The 16,682-nt window shown below is 54.4% G+C and overlaps 2 protein-coding genes across 3 annotated transcripts in view; both read right to left on the reverse strand.

Moving 5' to 3' along the window:
- Positions 1-15,870, reverse strand: part of B3GALT5 (beta-1,3-galactosyltransferase 5) — a 143,390-nt gene extending 127,520 nt beyond the window's left edge. Inside the window, exon 1 of the mRNA XM_089330533.1 lies at positions 15,568-15,870. Within this exon, the coding sequence (XP_089186659.1) occupies positions 15,568-15,624 (57 nt within the window). The 5' untranslated portion in view covers positions 15,625-15,870. The remainder of the gene's footprint in view (positions 1-15,567) is intronic.
- A 130-nt stretch (positions 15,871-16,000) lies between these two features.
- SH3BGR (SH3 domain binding glutamate rich protein) overlaps positions 16,001-16,682 on the reverse strand; it is a 67,595-nt gene continuing 66,913 nt past the window's right edge. For both annotated transcript variants that reach the window (XM_051833564.3, XM_089330536.1), the window contains one exon: positions 16,001-16,424. The gene's annotated coding sequence lies outside the window, so the exon portion shown is untranslated. The remainder of the gene's footprint in view (positions 16,425-16,682) is intronic.

Here is a 16,682-nt window from a genome sequence, read left to right on the forward strand (position 1 = left end):
TTGAAGTGTCTGGGTCAGGTCCTGGCTCCACTTGGCGAAGCCGCTCGGGACGCCTGCATCCTATTTGAAGTGTCTGGGTCAGGTCCTGACTCCACTTGGCGAAGCCGCTCGGGACGCCTGCATCCTATTTGAAGTGTCTGGGTCAGGTCCTGGCTCCACTTGGCGAAGCCGCTCGGGACGCCTGCATCCTATTTGAAGTGTCTGGGTCGGGTCCTGACTCCACTTGGCGAAGCTGCTCGGGACACCTGCATCCTATTTGAAGTGTCTGGGTCAGGTCCTGGCTCCACTTCTGATTCCAGCTCCCAGCAAACGCGAACCCTAGGAGGCAGCAGTGATGGCTCAACCAGCTGGGAAACGGCCACCTACATACGAGACCTGGATGGGGCTCCCAGTTCCTGACCTCAGCCCCAGCTGTTGTGGGCATAGATCTCTCTCTCTCTCTCTCTCTCTCTCTCTCTCTCTCTCTCTGCCTTTCAAATACATTTGTAAAAATTTTAAATTGGGAGGTTTCAGCTAATATCTTTAATATCTCCAGACCCACGCCAACACGGGCTAACTGTACCCCTCCAGCATCACATCCGTGTAGAACGATGCCTTCCAAAGACGGACACACACAGCGGAGCCCTACCTGAGCCGCTGAGTGGAGCACTCCGTCCAGAAAACCGTGCTGAGCGCGGAGCGGTCCCGGAGCTGAGTGTGTGACGTGAATCATCTCCTCTCACGGCGTTCCGAGCTCTGGAATGAGGGTTTTAGCTTCATCTTAGAACTAAGGAATCACCCACAAAAGAGGTTGGATTCTTCACCCAGAAAATAAGAACTGAGATCGAAGCGCCAGGCTTAGGACTTTGCCTTCGAAACCTCCAAGCAGCTGCTGTCACCGACCCAAAGGAAGCGGGATCCAGACCCCTTTCTCCCGGCACTAAGTTCTCCAAATGAACACTGGCTTTCTCTAGATCGCAGAGTGAAACCGGACTCAAGGCTGCCAGCCCCGGCCCTTCACTAAGGGGCTGTATTCTGTCCTGAGTGTGTCCACGCGGCTGGCCGACTCTAACCACCCTCAGGGAGCCCGGGAGCCAGAGACGTCTCAGGACTCGCCGTGGAGGGACAGACGACAGAGTCAACTCAGCCACTGCCTCCTGGAAGGGCAGCGTTCCCAGTCACTGCGGCGACTTCAAAGCAAACTCCTTTGAAACGATGGCTTCAACCCTCCCTCCCGGAGTCCCAGGCGTGCGTGCGACTGTTGCGGGAACATGCTCCACGCACCTGGTAGGCAGGTCCAGGAAGCCAGGTCAGAGTGCAGGCCAGGCGGCCTGGGCGGTGCGGGGACCCGCGTCAGCTTTGCCCTGGGCTTCCATCGCCCGCACTTAAGCAATGAAGCATGTGAAGGGGGAAGTGGCACGCTGGTGCCCCGTGGGTCCCCGGGCCGAAGGCTGGTCCCCCACCACATCACGGGCAGCAGCGTTCCCGTGCCCACTGGTGCACAGAAAAGCCCTTGTTGCCGGAATGAGCCTCTGGACCCCAGTGCCTTGGGTCGGTGGCAGTGTCGTTGCCATGGTTACCAGGCAGCGCCTCCAGAGCTGCAGGGACAAAGGGAGCGCGAGGCTGAGCCACCTCCTGCGTTACCCGTTGTCAGGGTCACGTGTTTGCAACGCGCACGGACGAGCACAGGATATGGGGAGTCCCTGTGACTGCCACACCGTGAGGGGCTTTGCCGTGAGCACCAGATCGCCAGGTCTCAGGCCCCATTCAGCACCCCGGCTTCCTGCGTTTCTGGTGGTTTTATTCTTGGGTTAGAAACCTTCGGGCCCCCTGGCCTCAGAGCAGCCGAGCCTCAGACCACACTCGAGTGCGCCAGGAACACCAGCGTGGATCTTCCCGGCCTGGGCTCCGGGTGTGGCCTGAGGACGTGGCATTTGCGCCTTTCCATAAACGTCCCTGTGTTGTGTCGATCCTGTGTCCTGGGGGAGCTTCCCACCAGGGAGTCCTGAAACAAGTTACTTCCATAGGGAAACATGCATCACTGATATACGTAACAGTAAAAAAATTACAGAATCTTTTCCTAAAGATCTATTTATTTATTTGAAAGGCAAAGCAACAGAGAGAAAGGGAGAGAGACAGAGGTCTTCCACCCACTGGTTCAGTCCCCAACTGGCTACAGTGGCTTGAAGCCAGCAGCCTGGAACTCCATCCGGGTCTCCCACTTGGGTCCTCTTCCTTTGCTTTCCCAGGCACGTTACAAGGAGCTGGATCAGAAGTGGGGCAGAACCAGAGGTCCCATGTTGGATGCCAGTGTCATAGGCGGCAGCTTAACCTGCTGTGCCACAGGGCAGCCCCCATTTTTAAAAATACTTTTGTTTTTGTAGACATCAATTCCTTGTCAGGCATTGCTGGAGTAGCCCCACCAGCAGTTAGGCTCAGAACCTGGGCCTCTGCGCAGCCACGCGGAGCACAGAGCGTGTGAGGGCCCACGCCTTGCTGGAGCTCGGGGGCTCAGCTGGCCCCATCCACGGGCATACAAATCCACCCACAGCAGGTGCGTTCCTGGGGTTTTGCAAACCTACAAAGCGGGGAATGGAGAGCTTTTTCTCTGCATAATGAACCCACTGGAAAAGTAAATAATGAGTTAGAAGCATGAGCTTCTGATTTTTAAATTTTCATTTTAGAATAGTTTGAAATTTACAAAACAAAAATTGTGAAACAGCACCATGTTCCCGCACCCGACTTCCCCTGTTATTAGCATCTCCAGTTAGTGTATTGGTCACAATCACACCCAGCTTCCCCCATTATTATTTTGTATGTCTGTGTGACAGGCAGAGTGGGCAGTGAGAGAGACAGAGAGAAAGGTCTTCCTTTGCCGTTGGTTCACCCTCCAATGGCCGCCGCAGCCAGCGCGCTACGGTGTACCGCGCTGATCCGAAGCCAGGAGCCAGGTGCTTTTCCTGGTCTCCCATGGGGTGCAGGGCCCAAGCACTTGGGCCATCCTCCACTGCACTCCCAGGCCATAGCAGAGAGCTGGCCTGGAAGAGGGGCAACCAGGACAGAATCCGGCACCCCGACTGGGACTAGAACCCAGTGTGCCGGCAGCGCAAGGTGGAAGATTAGCCTAGTGAGCCACGGCGCCGGCCGCTTCCCCCATTTTTAAAAAAAGGATTATTTATTTGAAAGGCAGAATGAGAGAGAGAGGGGGAGAGAGAAAGACAGAGAGAGAGAGAGAGAGAGGTCTTCCACCTGCTGTCTCACTGCCCCAAATGGCTGCACTCACCAGGGCTCAGCCAGGCCAAAGCCAAGCCCTTGGAGCCCCACCTGGGTCTCTCAGTCTTCCCCAGGTGCACTAGCGGGGAGCTGAATCAGAAGTGGAGCAGCCCTTGGCGATGCCAGCTTCGCATGCAGCGGCTCTTCCCTGCTGGGAGAGCTTCAGCCTATGTTTGCGTGTCAGTCTCCTGGTGGTGAAACAGGGCCAGCAATGCCGGTCGTGTGACTGAATGGGAGCCTGTGGAGAAAGCGCTGCACACAGCAGACACTCAGTAGGTGGTAGCTGGAAGGGAGGAGGGAGGGAAGGGGAAATGCAGGGGGAGGCGAGAGGGAGTAAGGCAGAGGAGGCAGCGGGAGGAAGAAGCAGCGACCAGGCAGGGGGAGCGCGCCCGCAGCAGCTGCGGCTCCCTGCTCTGCTCGCACACGGCTGGGGAAGGCGACTCGGGCGCTTCAGGCGTGGGCTGACCTGGGCGCAACCCTGACGGCCACACGGAGACGCTCACGACCCCCACAGAGCCCACCCCCACTCACCCCGGAATTCATCACCATCCTGCGGTTGGACTGAAAGAGGGAGTCCACCTGACCCCCTCCCGCTGCAGCCCAAATATCACCTGGGAAGCCAAACCAGGCTCTGGCTGGGGTGTCTTAGGCACTGCCCGTCACACCCTCCTGCTCTATCTCTACCGTACCGTCTCTGCACAGCAGATTGCTCCACGCCCACTCTCCAGCGCGCCGCCAACAGGAGGGCTGCCGAGACTGCTCCGTGGCTCACCGTCCTAGTGAAACCAGTGCAAGAGCCCTGAGCCTGAAGGCGGGGAGCAAAGGTTACCAAACAGTGCCTGCGGAAGCAACGCCGCCCTGATTTTTTAAATCTCTCACTGAGTCATTTCTCTAAAATATTTTATTTGTTATTCTTTGTCAGAGAGCCTGAACAGACAGGAGAACTCCCATCTGCTGGCTCATTTCCCCAAATGCCTGCAACAGCCAACGCGGGGTCAGGCTGGCACCCAGAGCCTGAAAACCAGTCCAGGTCTCCCAAGCGGGTGGTGTGGACCCAGGTACTGGAGCCATCGCCGACTGCCTCCCAGCTGGAGCCAGGAGTGAAATCAGGGTACTGGGATGTGGTGTGGGCGTCTCCACCAGTATCTTAACCACGAGGCCAAAGACACCAACTAAGAACCAAAGTTCCTTTCTTGACTGCAAGAGCAAGCTGGCTGTGCCGTTTCAGGATCTGGAATGGCAGACCCACCTGCGTGTGTCTGCACCCGTGTGTGTGTGTGTGTGACAGATCCAACCATGTGTGCCACACCTGCGTGTGTGGGTGTGTGTGTGGGTGTGTGACAGATCCAACCACGGGTGCCCGCACCTGCGTGTGTGTGTGACAGATCCAACCACGGGTGCCTGCACCTGTGTGTGTGTGTGTGACAGATCCAACCACGGGTGCCCGCACCTGCGTGTGTGTGTGACAGATCCAACCATGTGTGCCACACCTGCGTGTGTGGGTGTGTGTGTGTGTGTGTGACAGATCCAACCACGGGTGCCCGCACCTGCGTGTGTGTGTGACAGATCCAACCACGGGTGCCTGCACCTGTGTGTGTGTGTGTGACAGATCCAACCACGGGTGCCTGCACCTGTGTGTGTGTGTGACAGATCCAACCATGTGTGCCACACCTGCGTGTGTGTGTGACAGATCCAACCACGGGTGCCCGCACCTGCGTGTGTGTGTGTGACAGATCCAACCATGTGTGCCACACCTGTGTGTGTGTGTGTGACAGATCCAACCACGGGTACCTGCACCTGTGTGTGTGTGTGTGTGTGTGTGTGTGTGTGACAGAGAGAGAGACAGAGAGAAAGAGCGGGCACTTGAAGTACAACATAGAGACTGCTGCAAGTGGACCCTCACATCCGCACATATCAAACGCTTTCCCTAGTCAAGATTCCTGCTGGCCAGAATACCAAAGCCCAAGCACAGGCACTCACGGCCTCCGTCATTTCCGTCATGCCAGCCTGAGCAGGCCTGTGGAGACGAGCGCTTGGACGCCGGGGCCTGGACCCAAGCATCAAGGAAGAGTCCATAAGTGTGTTGACTGATTTCGCAGCACACCTGAAAGGAATAACACGGAGTCTCCGTGTACATTACAACCACATACGCTCAAGTCACCTTAGGACAAGGGTGCTTCAAAAAGTTTGTGGAAAATAGAACAAAAAACAAGTTTATTAGGGGGCAAACACATGTAGACAGCCATATGAATGAGGATTCTTCCAGAAGTTCTGAGAAAACGCACTCTGAAAAATCTATGCTTCGATTTCAAGACTTTTTGCACCCAAATAAATTTTCATTCCATTTGCCACAAACTTCTCAAAGTCCTCCCATTTTTTCAGTGTCTTCCTGGACACAAAGATCTTACAGAAGAATAAGTTCAAATTTTCCTTATAACTATTTTATTGAAATAGAATTCATAAAAATTCACCCTTTTTAAATAATGGAAATCAATTTTTTTTAGTATTTTTGAAAGAGAATTATTGGAACCATCCTCACTGTCTACCTCCAGGGCATTTTTTAAAGATTGATTTTATTGAGAGAGAGAGAGAGAGAGGTCTTCCATCCACTGATTCTCTCTCCAAATAGCCAAAACGGCCAGGGCTGGGCCAGGCCGAAGCCAGGAGCCAGGAACTTCCTCCAGGTCTCCCACGAGGGTGCAGGGTCCTCTTCCACTGCCTGCCCAGGCGCAGCGGCAGGGAGCTGCATCAGAAGTGGAGCAGCCAGGACAGGAACAGCACCCACACAGGATGCCGGCGCCACAGGTGGAAGCGCCAGCCCCAGGACACCCCCCCACCCCAACAAGAAAGCACCCGGCAGGCAGTCATTCTCGCTGCCTCCTCGCCCCCAGGCCCAGGCTGGCGTTCACTTGCTTGTCGTCTCTCTGCACTTGCTCACTGGGGACACTCCACGTCCCTGGGACCCCATGAGGGCCTCTCTCCATGAGCACCATATCACAGCACGCGTCAGCACTTCGTTCCCGCCCTGGCGGAATAGCAGCCCATTGTAAGCACAGCGCGTGTTCATTCGCGAACGGCGTTTGAGTTGTGTCCCGGCAGTGATGTCGGGGATTCCCGTGTGCATGGGGGCTCCTGCCTCTCTTGGGTGTAGACACGTAGGGGTGGTGCTAGCAGTAACCACACGGTACTCTAGCCTTGTAAGAGAATCCCATGGTAAACTGCGTGGCCCCGGGGTGGGGGGCTCTGTGACAAGAGGACACTGAGCAGACCCCTAAAGGAGGTGACCCAACAAGCCCCACGTGTCGGGGGCGGGGAGTGTGAGGCAGAGAGGGCACGGTCCGGAGGCAAGGGTGAGCCTGGGCGTCTGGAGCAGCGCGCCCGCTGCGCCACCTGCACAGGAAACCGCGGGCCCTGCACCCGCTTTTCCTGGTTGGCCTCCTGCCTGGCCCCTTCGTCTTTGTTCCAGCTGAGGCTGGTACCCTGGATTCTCACCCAGCTCTCGGAGACCGAGTCCCGTCTCATGCACACTAACACACCTCTGTTTCCCTCGTATTGTCTGCTTTGTGTCCCGGGAGTCCCTCTCAGAGGAGAATCGCAAGGTCTGGAAAACTCACCGTGTTCCTCCCCTACTCCAGGCAGTCTGCAGACTGTAACCAAATTGTCTCTGCTGGAAGCATGCGTTTGAGTTGGGAAGAGACAAAAACGACTTTGTTCATACTGACAGTGAGATAATACAAGAGTACTTCAAAAGCTGCGTGAAAAAGTCATTAAAATATGTTTATTTGGGTGCAAGACATGTTGAAGTTCACGCACATAAAGGGCCTTCGAAACGCTCAGGAAAACGTGCGTTATGAGAAAAGCATGCACGGATTTCAAATATTTTTGCACCAAAATAAACATCTTCCTGTTCCATTCTCCACAGAATTCTGGATTCTGGAATGGTCGAGCTGCCTGTACATTCCTGGTTTGCAGGTCACACTGAGACAGGAGCTTCATTCAGACCGAGCCACCAGTCTGGCCAACCGGTGGCCAAGGCCCTGGGCAGGTCCAGGAGGCCCCTGAGGAGATGCCTGCGTAACCCTTTGCCTGCTGGGTTCTGGGATGCTGGAGAGAACAGCGACCCTGCAGGGAAGCCAGGGCCACGTACTGTTTACCTACAAGACAGGTAGTTCAATATTGGGTTAATTCGCATGGACAAGCCAGCGTGTCCCAGCTGCGGCCAGCAGCTGTTCCCTGTGCACTCGGAGGGCGTGGATGGATGGAGTCTCCGAGAACACTGGCTCCCTTCAAAGCTCTTCTCGGGGGCCGGCGCCGTGGCTCACTTGGTTAATCCTCCACCTGCGGCACCGGTTCTAGTCCTGGTTGCTCCTCTTCCAGGCCAGCTCTCTGCTGTGGCCCGGGAGGGCAGTGAAGGATGGCCCAAGTGCTTGGGCCCTGCACCTGCATGGGAGACCAGGAGAGGCACCTGGCTCCTGGCTTCAGATCCAGCTGTAGCAGCCATTTGGGGGGTGAACCAACAGAAGGAAGACCTTTCTCTCTGTCGCTCTCTCTCACTGTTTAACCTGTCTAACTCTGTCAAATAAATAAATAAATAAGCTCTTCTCCTTGGAAAGATTCCAGGCTGCACACAGGCCCGGGCCCCACGGGAAGGCTCTTCTGCTTCAAGTCCGTGCGTGATGAGCCAGAGAATTCGCCAAAACTTCCACAAGAACCGCAGGCCAGTGTGTTTGGATTCCGATGATGCTATTTTGCATAGGAAGTGATCCAGCAAAGTGCCCCGGCCCGGCCCTGGAGCGAAAGACTGGCTTTCCGACCTCACCGCGGCAGAGTCTGGCCCTGCTTTGGGCGCAGCGGCTCAGCGGGCCCCAGCGAGGCGCCCGCGGAGCGGAAGGACTCAGCTGCCTGGCCAGGCAGCCACGAACGGTAGAAACAGGTGGACGTGGCCTGTGCAAGCCCGCTCTCTCTTTGACTCCCGGTTCTACCATCTCCTGGCTGCGCCCGCCAAGGCAGCCTACTTCCAGGAGTAAAATGTTGTCGAGATAACACTCAGGTCTTGCGGTTATTGGAAGGACTCAGCACACATGGCCCTTCCTTCGCATCTGTGGAGTCAAACCACCGTGGACCAAAAATATTCAAAACCAAAAAACTCCACCCATACTGAAGCTGGGCAGGCTTTTCCGCCTTGTCATCATTTCCCAGCAGAGTATGACAGCGGGTTACACAGCGCTCACGTTGCAGTGGGTACCAGAGGTAAAGCAGAGATGATTGAAAGCACGCAGGAGGCAGCCGGCACTGCGGCGTAGTGGGCTAAGCCTCCGCCCTCCCGCAGCGCCGGCATCCCATATGGGCGCCAGTTCAAGTCCCAGCTGCTCCTCTTCCGATCCCGCTCTCTGCTATGGCCTGGGAAAGCAGCAGAAGATGGCCCAAGTCCTTGGTCTCCTGCACCCACGTGGGAGACCCGGAAGAAGCTCCTGGCTCCTGGCTTCAGATAGGCCCAGCTCTAGCTGTTAAGGCCATTTGGGGGGTGAACTAGCAGATGGAAAATCTCTCTCGGTGTCTCTCTCTCTTTCTCTCGCTCTCTCCCTCTCTCTCTCTCTCTCTCTCTAACCCTGCCTCTCAAATAAATAAATAATCTTTTTTAAAAAAGTACACAGGAGGTCTCCAAGGTAGGGCTTAGAACCCTGCCACCTGCCAGCCACTCAACAACCTGTAAGTGACTCCTTCCAGAGCACCTGGCGCAGGGGAGATTCCGTGTGGATTCCTTCCCTTTGCTGACACTTGAGCCCAAGGCGCTGAGCTCTGGGTCACAAAAATGAGTGGGCTGGAGATTTCGCCCTCAGCAACCTACAACCTGGACTCCCCACTTGGTAACTGCTCAGGGGAAGTAAAAACATCCGCACACAGAAAGACTCTGTGCGGATGTCCCTGGAAGATTCCTTCAAACGCCTCCCAGACCGGACACTGTGAATGCACCCCTGAGCAGCGGGGTGAAGAGCGAGCCCACCCCAGCCGGGTGGCCACAGCCACAGGAAGGAGCAAGCTGCCAAAACCGCAATGGTGCCGCCACGGCTCAAAGATCCTGCGTTGGGGGAGGAAGCAGACACCACAGGAGCCCTTACTCGTTTATGCGACCCTCGAGAACAGGATAAGGCTAGGCGGGATGGTGCAGGGGCAGAGCACCGGGCGCCCGCCGGGGTGCAGGGCGAGGAAGGCCGCACAGCACCGCAAGAGGACCCCACCGGATGCGGGAGACGCCCCCGGCCCTAATACTGGTGAACACACACGCTTGTCAGAACCCAGCTAACTGCACGCTCAAAGTGGCTGCCTGCTGCCCCGGAAAGTGAATCTCAGTAGAACTGGTTTTTTGATCGCATAATTTAGCCCAAGGTTTTCAAAAGTGGGTCTTCTTGGGGTTCAAGGTCTCTGTAAACTGCACTTGGGGCAGCTCTGCCTCTGATCTTTATACTGCACTTCTATCTGGACAAGTTCTGTGGCTTAAAAAACAAATGAGGAAGGGCCCAGCACTGTGGCACAGCGGGTTAAGCCGCCTGCACTGCAGGCATCCCGTATGGCCACTGGCTTGAGTCCTGGCTGCTCCACTTCCGATCCAGCTCCCTGCTATGGCCTGGGAAAGCAGCAGAAGATGACCCAAGTGCTTGGGCCCCTGCACCCACGTGGGAGACCCAGAAGAAGCTTCTGGCCCTTGACTCCTGGTTTCCACCTGGCCCAGCCTTAGTCGTCGCAGCCATCTGGGGAGTGAACCAGTGGATGGAAGACCTCTCTCTCTTGCTCTCTCACTCTCGCTCTCACTCTCTAACTCTTTCAAATAAATACAACTTTAAAAATAAATATGCCATCAAATTATTTGTCAACAAAACTGTCTCTCCTCGTCTCTCTGTAACTCTGCCTTTTAAAGGAAGGAAGGAAGGAAATGTTTTTTAAAAAGAAAATCCATTTTTCCATGAACGCTGACACACTGTGTGTTGGGGGAAGGTGTGAGGTGTGGATTGTGTAGGATCTGTGTGTGTGTGGTGTGGGGTGTGTTTGTATCTTACTGGTCTGTTTCTCTGAAGAGCCCTAGCTAACACACAGGACATGCTGTGTAGATCTGGAAGAGGGGCTAAGGACAGTGGAAGAAAGTGTTAGAGAAAGAACAACAGGCAAAGAACATGGAAAGTCAGTTGCCACAGAAGGAAAACACCAAAAATATGCAATCAATACAGCTAAGACACGCAACCACTTTACTAATAAAGACATGCAAATTGAAAAAATAATGAAGTATCTTTTTCTCTCAAATTAACAAAGGAATTAAAAGAATAGTGAAGGGAAATTAAAATGAGTACCCGAGAAATTTACATGCCTTTTAATCTTGCAAATCATTTTACTTCTGCGAGTTCCTCCTAAGGAATTAATTATGAATACAAAGAAGGACCACACTGCAGAGACCTTCTCCACAGCGCTGTATTCGATCTCAAAAATTCAACCCAGCATTAGGAGATTTTTAGATCCTATGGTGCATTCACACAATAGACTGTTACATAGCAGTAAATAGGATATTGCTGAAGACGGTTTAATTACAGGAGTGTGGGGAGCAACCCGGACTGGACTGAGTTACTGGAATTAAGACTTATTCTATGCATCTGCTCTCCCACAATATGGCGCTGGGAGAGGAGAAAACAGCTTCTACGCAGCTGCCTCTTGCCAACTTGAGTGATGACCTCCAGGAGCTGATCCTGCTCCTGATTGGAGGAGAGCAGCGTACTCGGCGTGTGGGCAGCCGAGTTGGGATTGGCGGAGGAGGACTATAAAGGAGGAGAGAGACGGCATGTACCAGGAACATCTAAGAGGAACATCTAAGGGGAACACCTGTGCAGCCCCCGAGAGAGCCGGCCAGCGGTGTGCCGCTCCCCTGCGGAAGTGGGGAAAGTGGCCAGGGGGAACCGCCCTTCCACGGAGGTGGAAGGGACAGTAGCCAACCCGGGAAGAACCAGCAGCAAACCCGGGGAGGGCCGAGCAGACGAAAGAACAGCGCAGGGTCCTGTGTCGTTCCTCCGTGAAGAGGGGGAGCGACACAGGAGAAAACAGTCAGAGTCAGATAAAAATAAATTTGCAAAAGACAATTTCTAAACAGATGAACAAGTGTGCAGAAAAATAATGGCAAAATGCAATAAAAAGATATTAACGGTTGTTTCCAGGCAGAGAGATTTTAGATGATTTTATGCTTATCTTTTTACTTGTCTGTATTTTCTTTAAAAGTTTTATGAGCACATATTACTTTTTTAATAAGAAGAACATGTTTTTCAGACAGTGCCAAGGCTGAAAGTGCGATGGCTGGAAGATTGAGTTTAATCTCAACAGAAATAGCGCATCAAGGTTTGGCAACGGAGATGAGCTGGGTGTTTGGCTTCACTGAGCTCGCGGGACCCGAGGGACATCCAGGGGGAGGCGTGCAGTGGACACTCTGAATCATGGCTGCAGTAGACGCATTTGAGGGCCTCCTGAGTTCTGCGCTCTGAAGTCTGCCCTAGCCCCCCTCACCCCCCGCACACACACGCACACACACACACACACACACAGTAGGTCTTTGTAGCCTTGTTTGGTCTTTATGGTCATTATCACTGGAAGTCTTTTCATCCTGCAGAAACCCCACACTCCCTGCACAACAACGGCCCCTGCTGTCTGCTTTTGAGCGTGGCCGCTCTGGGGACCTGGGCTAAGCGGACCCACACGGGCGTCATCTTTGCGCTGGTTCACTGCACGCGGCACAGGGTCCTCCCGGCTCACCCAGGGGGTCTCCCTCCTCTGAAAGCTGCACAACCCGCCACCACGCCGTGACCTCCCTTGTCTAACGTGGGACCCTGGGGTTGCTGCCACTGTTTAGCGATTGCGACTTGTGCCGTTAAGAACCTAGACGCTCGAAGGCTTGTTCCACACCCTGCTGGCAGCACTGTTGGGTTAAAGCCCTGGACTGCAATCGCTGAGTCATGGTCATTCTCGTTTCAATTTTTTTCCGGAGCTCCACGCTGGGTTCCATAGCGAGGGTGCCACCAACAGCACACAGGGTTCACCGACACGGGTCACCTTCTGCTGTTGCAAGTGCCATCCGACCGTGTGTGACGGGGTAAGCGTCCTGCGGTAAAGGTGATCTGAGGGTGTCCCCTCCCTTGCCACTCGGAGTCTAACACACACGAGGACAAGAGAATCTTCAGCATTTATGGCAAAGCCACCAAAAGGAGGAAGTCGCCAAGTGGAGACGCACAGGTACAGAACAGAAAGTCCCAGACTGGCCCTTCGGAAACACGCTTATCTAAAGGCCGAGAAGAGAAAGACAAGGCCACGACGCCGCAGAGGGCCAGGCAGGAAAGGAGAAGTCCCACAGAGCCAGGTGTGCAGGTGTCCTGGGGCTGCTGTAACCACGTACCACAGGCTGGAGGGCTGAGGACCGCAGGAATGGACCCTGGGAGTCAAGTCAGCCAGCAGGGCGGCGCTCACTCCGAGACCCCATGAGACCCCGATGAGACCCCGGCCTGGCCTCTCCAGGAGCCAGGGCAGCGGCAACCCCTGGTCTTCTGGGCTTGCGGCTGCTGCCTCCCTGTGCGTCCTGCTTCCCTAAGTGACATTTTCCCCTCTGGATAAGGACATGGGGCCCACCCTAATGACCTCATCTTAACTTGATCACACCCACTGAGACCCTGCTGGGGCTCAGGAAACCCCAGGGGAAGGCCTCGGACACAGTTTCCCTCCGGCCTCCTGTCTCCACCCCCCCGATACCATGGGAACCCTGTGTTAACCCCTCTGACTGAGCCTGCAAGCTGCGTTTTGGTGGATTTGGCCTAATCCTATCTCAAGCTTTAGATGTCCTTTTTAATCAAGCAGAAGGCTGGAGAAGCTGCCTCTGCTCCTTGCAGAGAAAGAAAACCGGGATGCGTTTCTCGCCGCTTACTGGGGTTTTTGTTGCTTTTCAAAACGTTTGCATTTATTTGATTTCTGGAAGGCAGAGAGATGGAGGCACACAGAGTTCTCACATTCGCTGGTTCACTCCCCAAAGGCCCACCCGGCTGGGGCTGGACCAGGCTGAATCCAGGCGCCCAGACCTCAGTGAGGCTCAACCTGCACCATCACCTGCTGCCTCCAGGTCTGCATCAGCAGGGAGCTTCAGTCAAAGCAGGGCCAGGACTCAAACCCAAACACTCCACGGCGGGAGGCAGGACCCCCGAGCAGCACCACAACAACGGTGCCAAAGTCCTCCCCCCAGTTACTGATTCTAACAGCTTTTAAGACTTCGTGGGGCCAGTGCTGTGGCACAGCGGGTAAGGCTGCCACCTGCAGTGCCAGCATCCCATATGGGTGCCGGTTTGAGTCCCGGCTGCTCCACTTCCAATTGAGCTCTCTCCTACGGCCTGGGAAAGCAGTAGAAGATGGCCCAGATGTTTGGGCCCCTGCACCCGCGTGGGAGACCCAGAAGAGGCTCCTGGCTCCAGATCAGTGCAACTCAGGCTGTTGTGGCCAACTGGGGAGTGAACCAGCAGATGGAAGACTCTCTCTGTCTCTGCTTCTCTGTAACTGCATTTCAAATAAATAAATAAATCTTAAAAAAAAAAAAGACTTCGTATGTCGCCCAAAATAAATTACCTTATATGAGAGAATTATAAACCATACACTAATTAATTTGCCCACTGGAGCTCCTTCTCTGTCTCACTGACAAGTAACACGTGCTGCCTTCCAGTTTTAACTTACAGTGGCCGGGCTCTAGGACGTGGCCAGAGGGCCGCTGGAGGCAGCGACGCCACACGGAGAGGCTTGTCCTTTATCACCACCTGCTGGCCATTCTCTATTATTACCACACGCTAGAGACAGGACACCCGCACACCTGCACAGGTTGCAGGGTCAAACCGGTTTTCAAAGGAAAAGTTTGGAAATATTCCCCAAGAACCTCTGCTGTCAGTCTACTCCGGGGTCTTCCTGTGCCTCTGACCTGTAATCGAGGAGACAGCGCGAGCTCAAGGGGGAGCGCAAGCCATCCCCAACACGGAGGGGATGCAGGATTCCTGAACAGAGGAAGATGTGAGCCCACAGAGGAGGGAGAAGGGCTGTTAGGGCTCTGCGGCTGGAACACACAAAGGAATGTGTCGCTCTCTGAAATCAAAACAGCAGAAGAGACACCGCCCTCCACCCAAGCCCTTGAACCTCAACTTCCGATCAGCATCAGCTTCTTCCATGTCTCTTTTCTTCCTTTCTTTTCTGCAAAATTATGTTGCCTATTCGTGGGGCTTTCTCCTGAACGGTTGCTTCTCCCTGATTCCAATGCGGTTCACTTCTGGAAGTATCCCAGGTGGGTTTTCTAACCACACTGCATAACTACGTTCTAGCATCTCCGTCCCCACATTTCCACCGAGCACTGAGGCCGGGAGACTCTCAAAACCGAAACCAGACGAGGACGGAGACTATTTGCTCGGCATTATTGATCTAAGTGATTTTGCATTTCAATGATGCCCTAAAGAAAATGAAATGCAAATAAATATACTCTCCTAGGATGCTAATTTTCAACTACAGGAAAGCAGACAGTATGAGAAAAGATTCATTTGATTTAAATAAGTGGTCTGGTTTGTTATTTTTGCTTATTGTTAGCACAAATACTTGTTTTCACTTAAAAAAAATGAGCAATGGGAGGGAAATTGGCATCTAGCCAAATCCATCTCCATTCTCCTTCCCCACAAAAAGGCTCAAAATCAGCCCTAAGCCACAGCAAAAAGCTTAAGGCCTCTTTGTGTGTGGGATTTTTGTGATTTAAAAAAAAAATGCAGGCTTTTTAGATAAGACATAACTTGAAATAATGAAACAAAAATAGAAATTAATGTTTAATTATATGAACTTCTGCAGCCCTCTGCCTTATTTTCAGCAGGGGGAGGAATGTTTTTAAAGTAGACGACTTCAACATTGGGGAAAAGAGCACCTGAGATGTATTTTCCTGTTACTATGGTAACAAGACAAGGGCTGCCCGCAGAGTTCCCGAGGTCACTGGACTTGTGCGACCCTAGCCTGCATTCCCAGAAGACACAAACAGCTCAGCTGCCACACCAACAGGCGGACTCAGGAGGGGAAGAGTTCATGGCACCCCCTGTGGATTTCCATAACGGCCGGGAAAGAGGGAAAGGCACAGCCAAGAGACCGGGTTCCCCAGTGACGCAGAGCAGCCTTTGCTGCAAGGAGATCTGCAAGGCGAGGAGGGCCAGCCACAAACACTTCCCAGACAGAGACAACAGCTCCTGACCGGCAAGGCGGGGCAGGTGAGCACAGCGGCGCCGCCAAACCTACCTGGGGTGCCGTCGCGGGAGCTGGACGTGCGGATGCGGAGCACACAGTCCTGGCCATCGGAGGCAAAACTACAATCCCGGGCTCTGCATGCAGCAGCCATGACTGCAAGTCCGCAGTGGCGCCAGACACAGGCGGCGGCGGCTCCCTGCAGCTCAGAAGTATGCAAAGGCCCCAGGCTGCAAATGCCTCCCTCCCACCCCCACACACACCCAGCACCCCCTCCACGCGGACAAGGGGGCAGGGAGGCTACGAGGACAAAGTGGACGGCGGTGCGTCTGCGGCACAGCCTGATGGGACGAGCGATCGGAGCTGCCTGAAAGTGTGGACGGGTGAATCATCACGGCAGGCACAAACAGCCCTCCAGGGTGGGCAGGCAGGCGCCGCCGCAGGTGGATGGACGGAGAGCAAAGAAAGGACGCCCCCTGGGACGAGAGAGGTGCCATTCGTCTTTATTTAGCTGGCTGTGCTCTGGAAGGCGCATCCTTCTCACAAGCTAACTCTGAGACACGGAGCTTAAGGCAGGCATGAAGAAGTGCTTTGCCGGGGTCCCCCAGAGGTCTGCAGCCTCTGGGCAGGGTTTCAGAGCATGAACAAGAAAACCTAATCATGCAGAGGAAAAAAAATATTAAGCAATGAAGCCAAGAGTGACAGGCACATGAGGCCACGCGTCTGTCGCCGTCACACTGAGTTTCAGATTGACAGGAGTGCGTAGGTGGATTCAAGTGCATCTAGCACATGATGGGGGGGGGGGGGCACACGTCCTCAGCAAACCCCAAGTGCTGGCTTCCGGCCCAAGGATTTCACTGCGTGTGCTTTGAGGGGAGGCGTGTGAGGTGCTGCTTCGTGGCTTGGGGTTTCTGAAAGACAGGGGAAGGGTGAGGGAGAGGGTGTTAGAGACAGAAGACATGACCTCCAGGATTTAACACACGTCAAAGGCAAGGGCAGGCTGAGGAGCCCTGAGCTGAAGCGCCCAAATGCAAAATGCTGCGAATGAACCCAAGGCGTCCTTTTCCGATCTGGGGGCATTTGGGGTTTTCAGAAGAGGGATGCTCAACCGGTGAGGTCCGCGCAAATCACCCAGAATCGGAAACACTTCTGTTCTCAAGCATCCTGGA

Source organism: Oryctolagus cuniculus, chromosome 4 (assembly GCF_051225735.1).
Source record: "Oryctolagus cuniculus isolate XC-2025 breed Fujian yellow rabbit chromosome 4, ASM5122573v1, whole genome shotgun sequence".
Lineage (NCBI taxonomy): Eukaryota > Metazoa > Chordata > Mammalia > Lagomorpha > Leporidae > Oryctolagus > Oryctolagus cuniculus.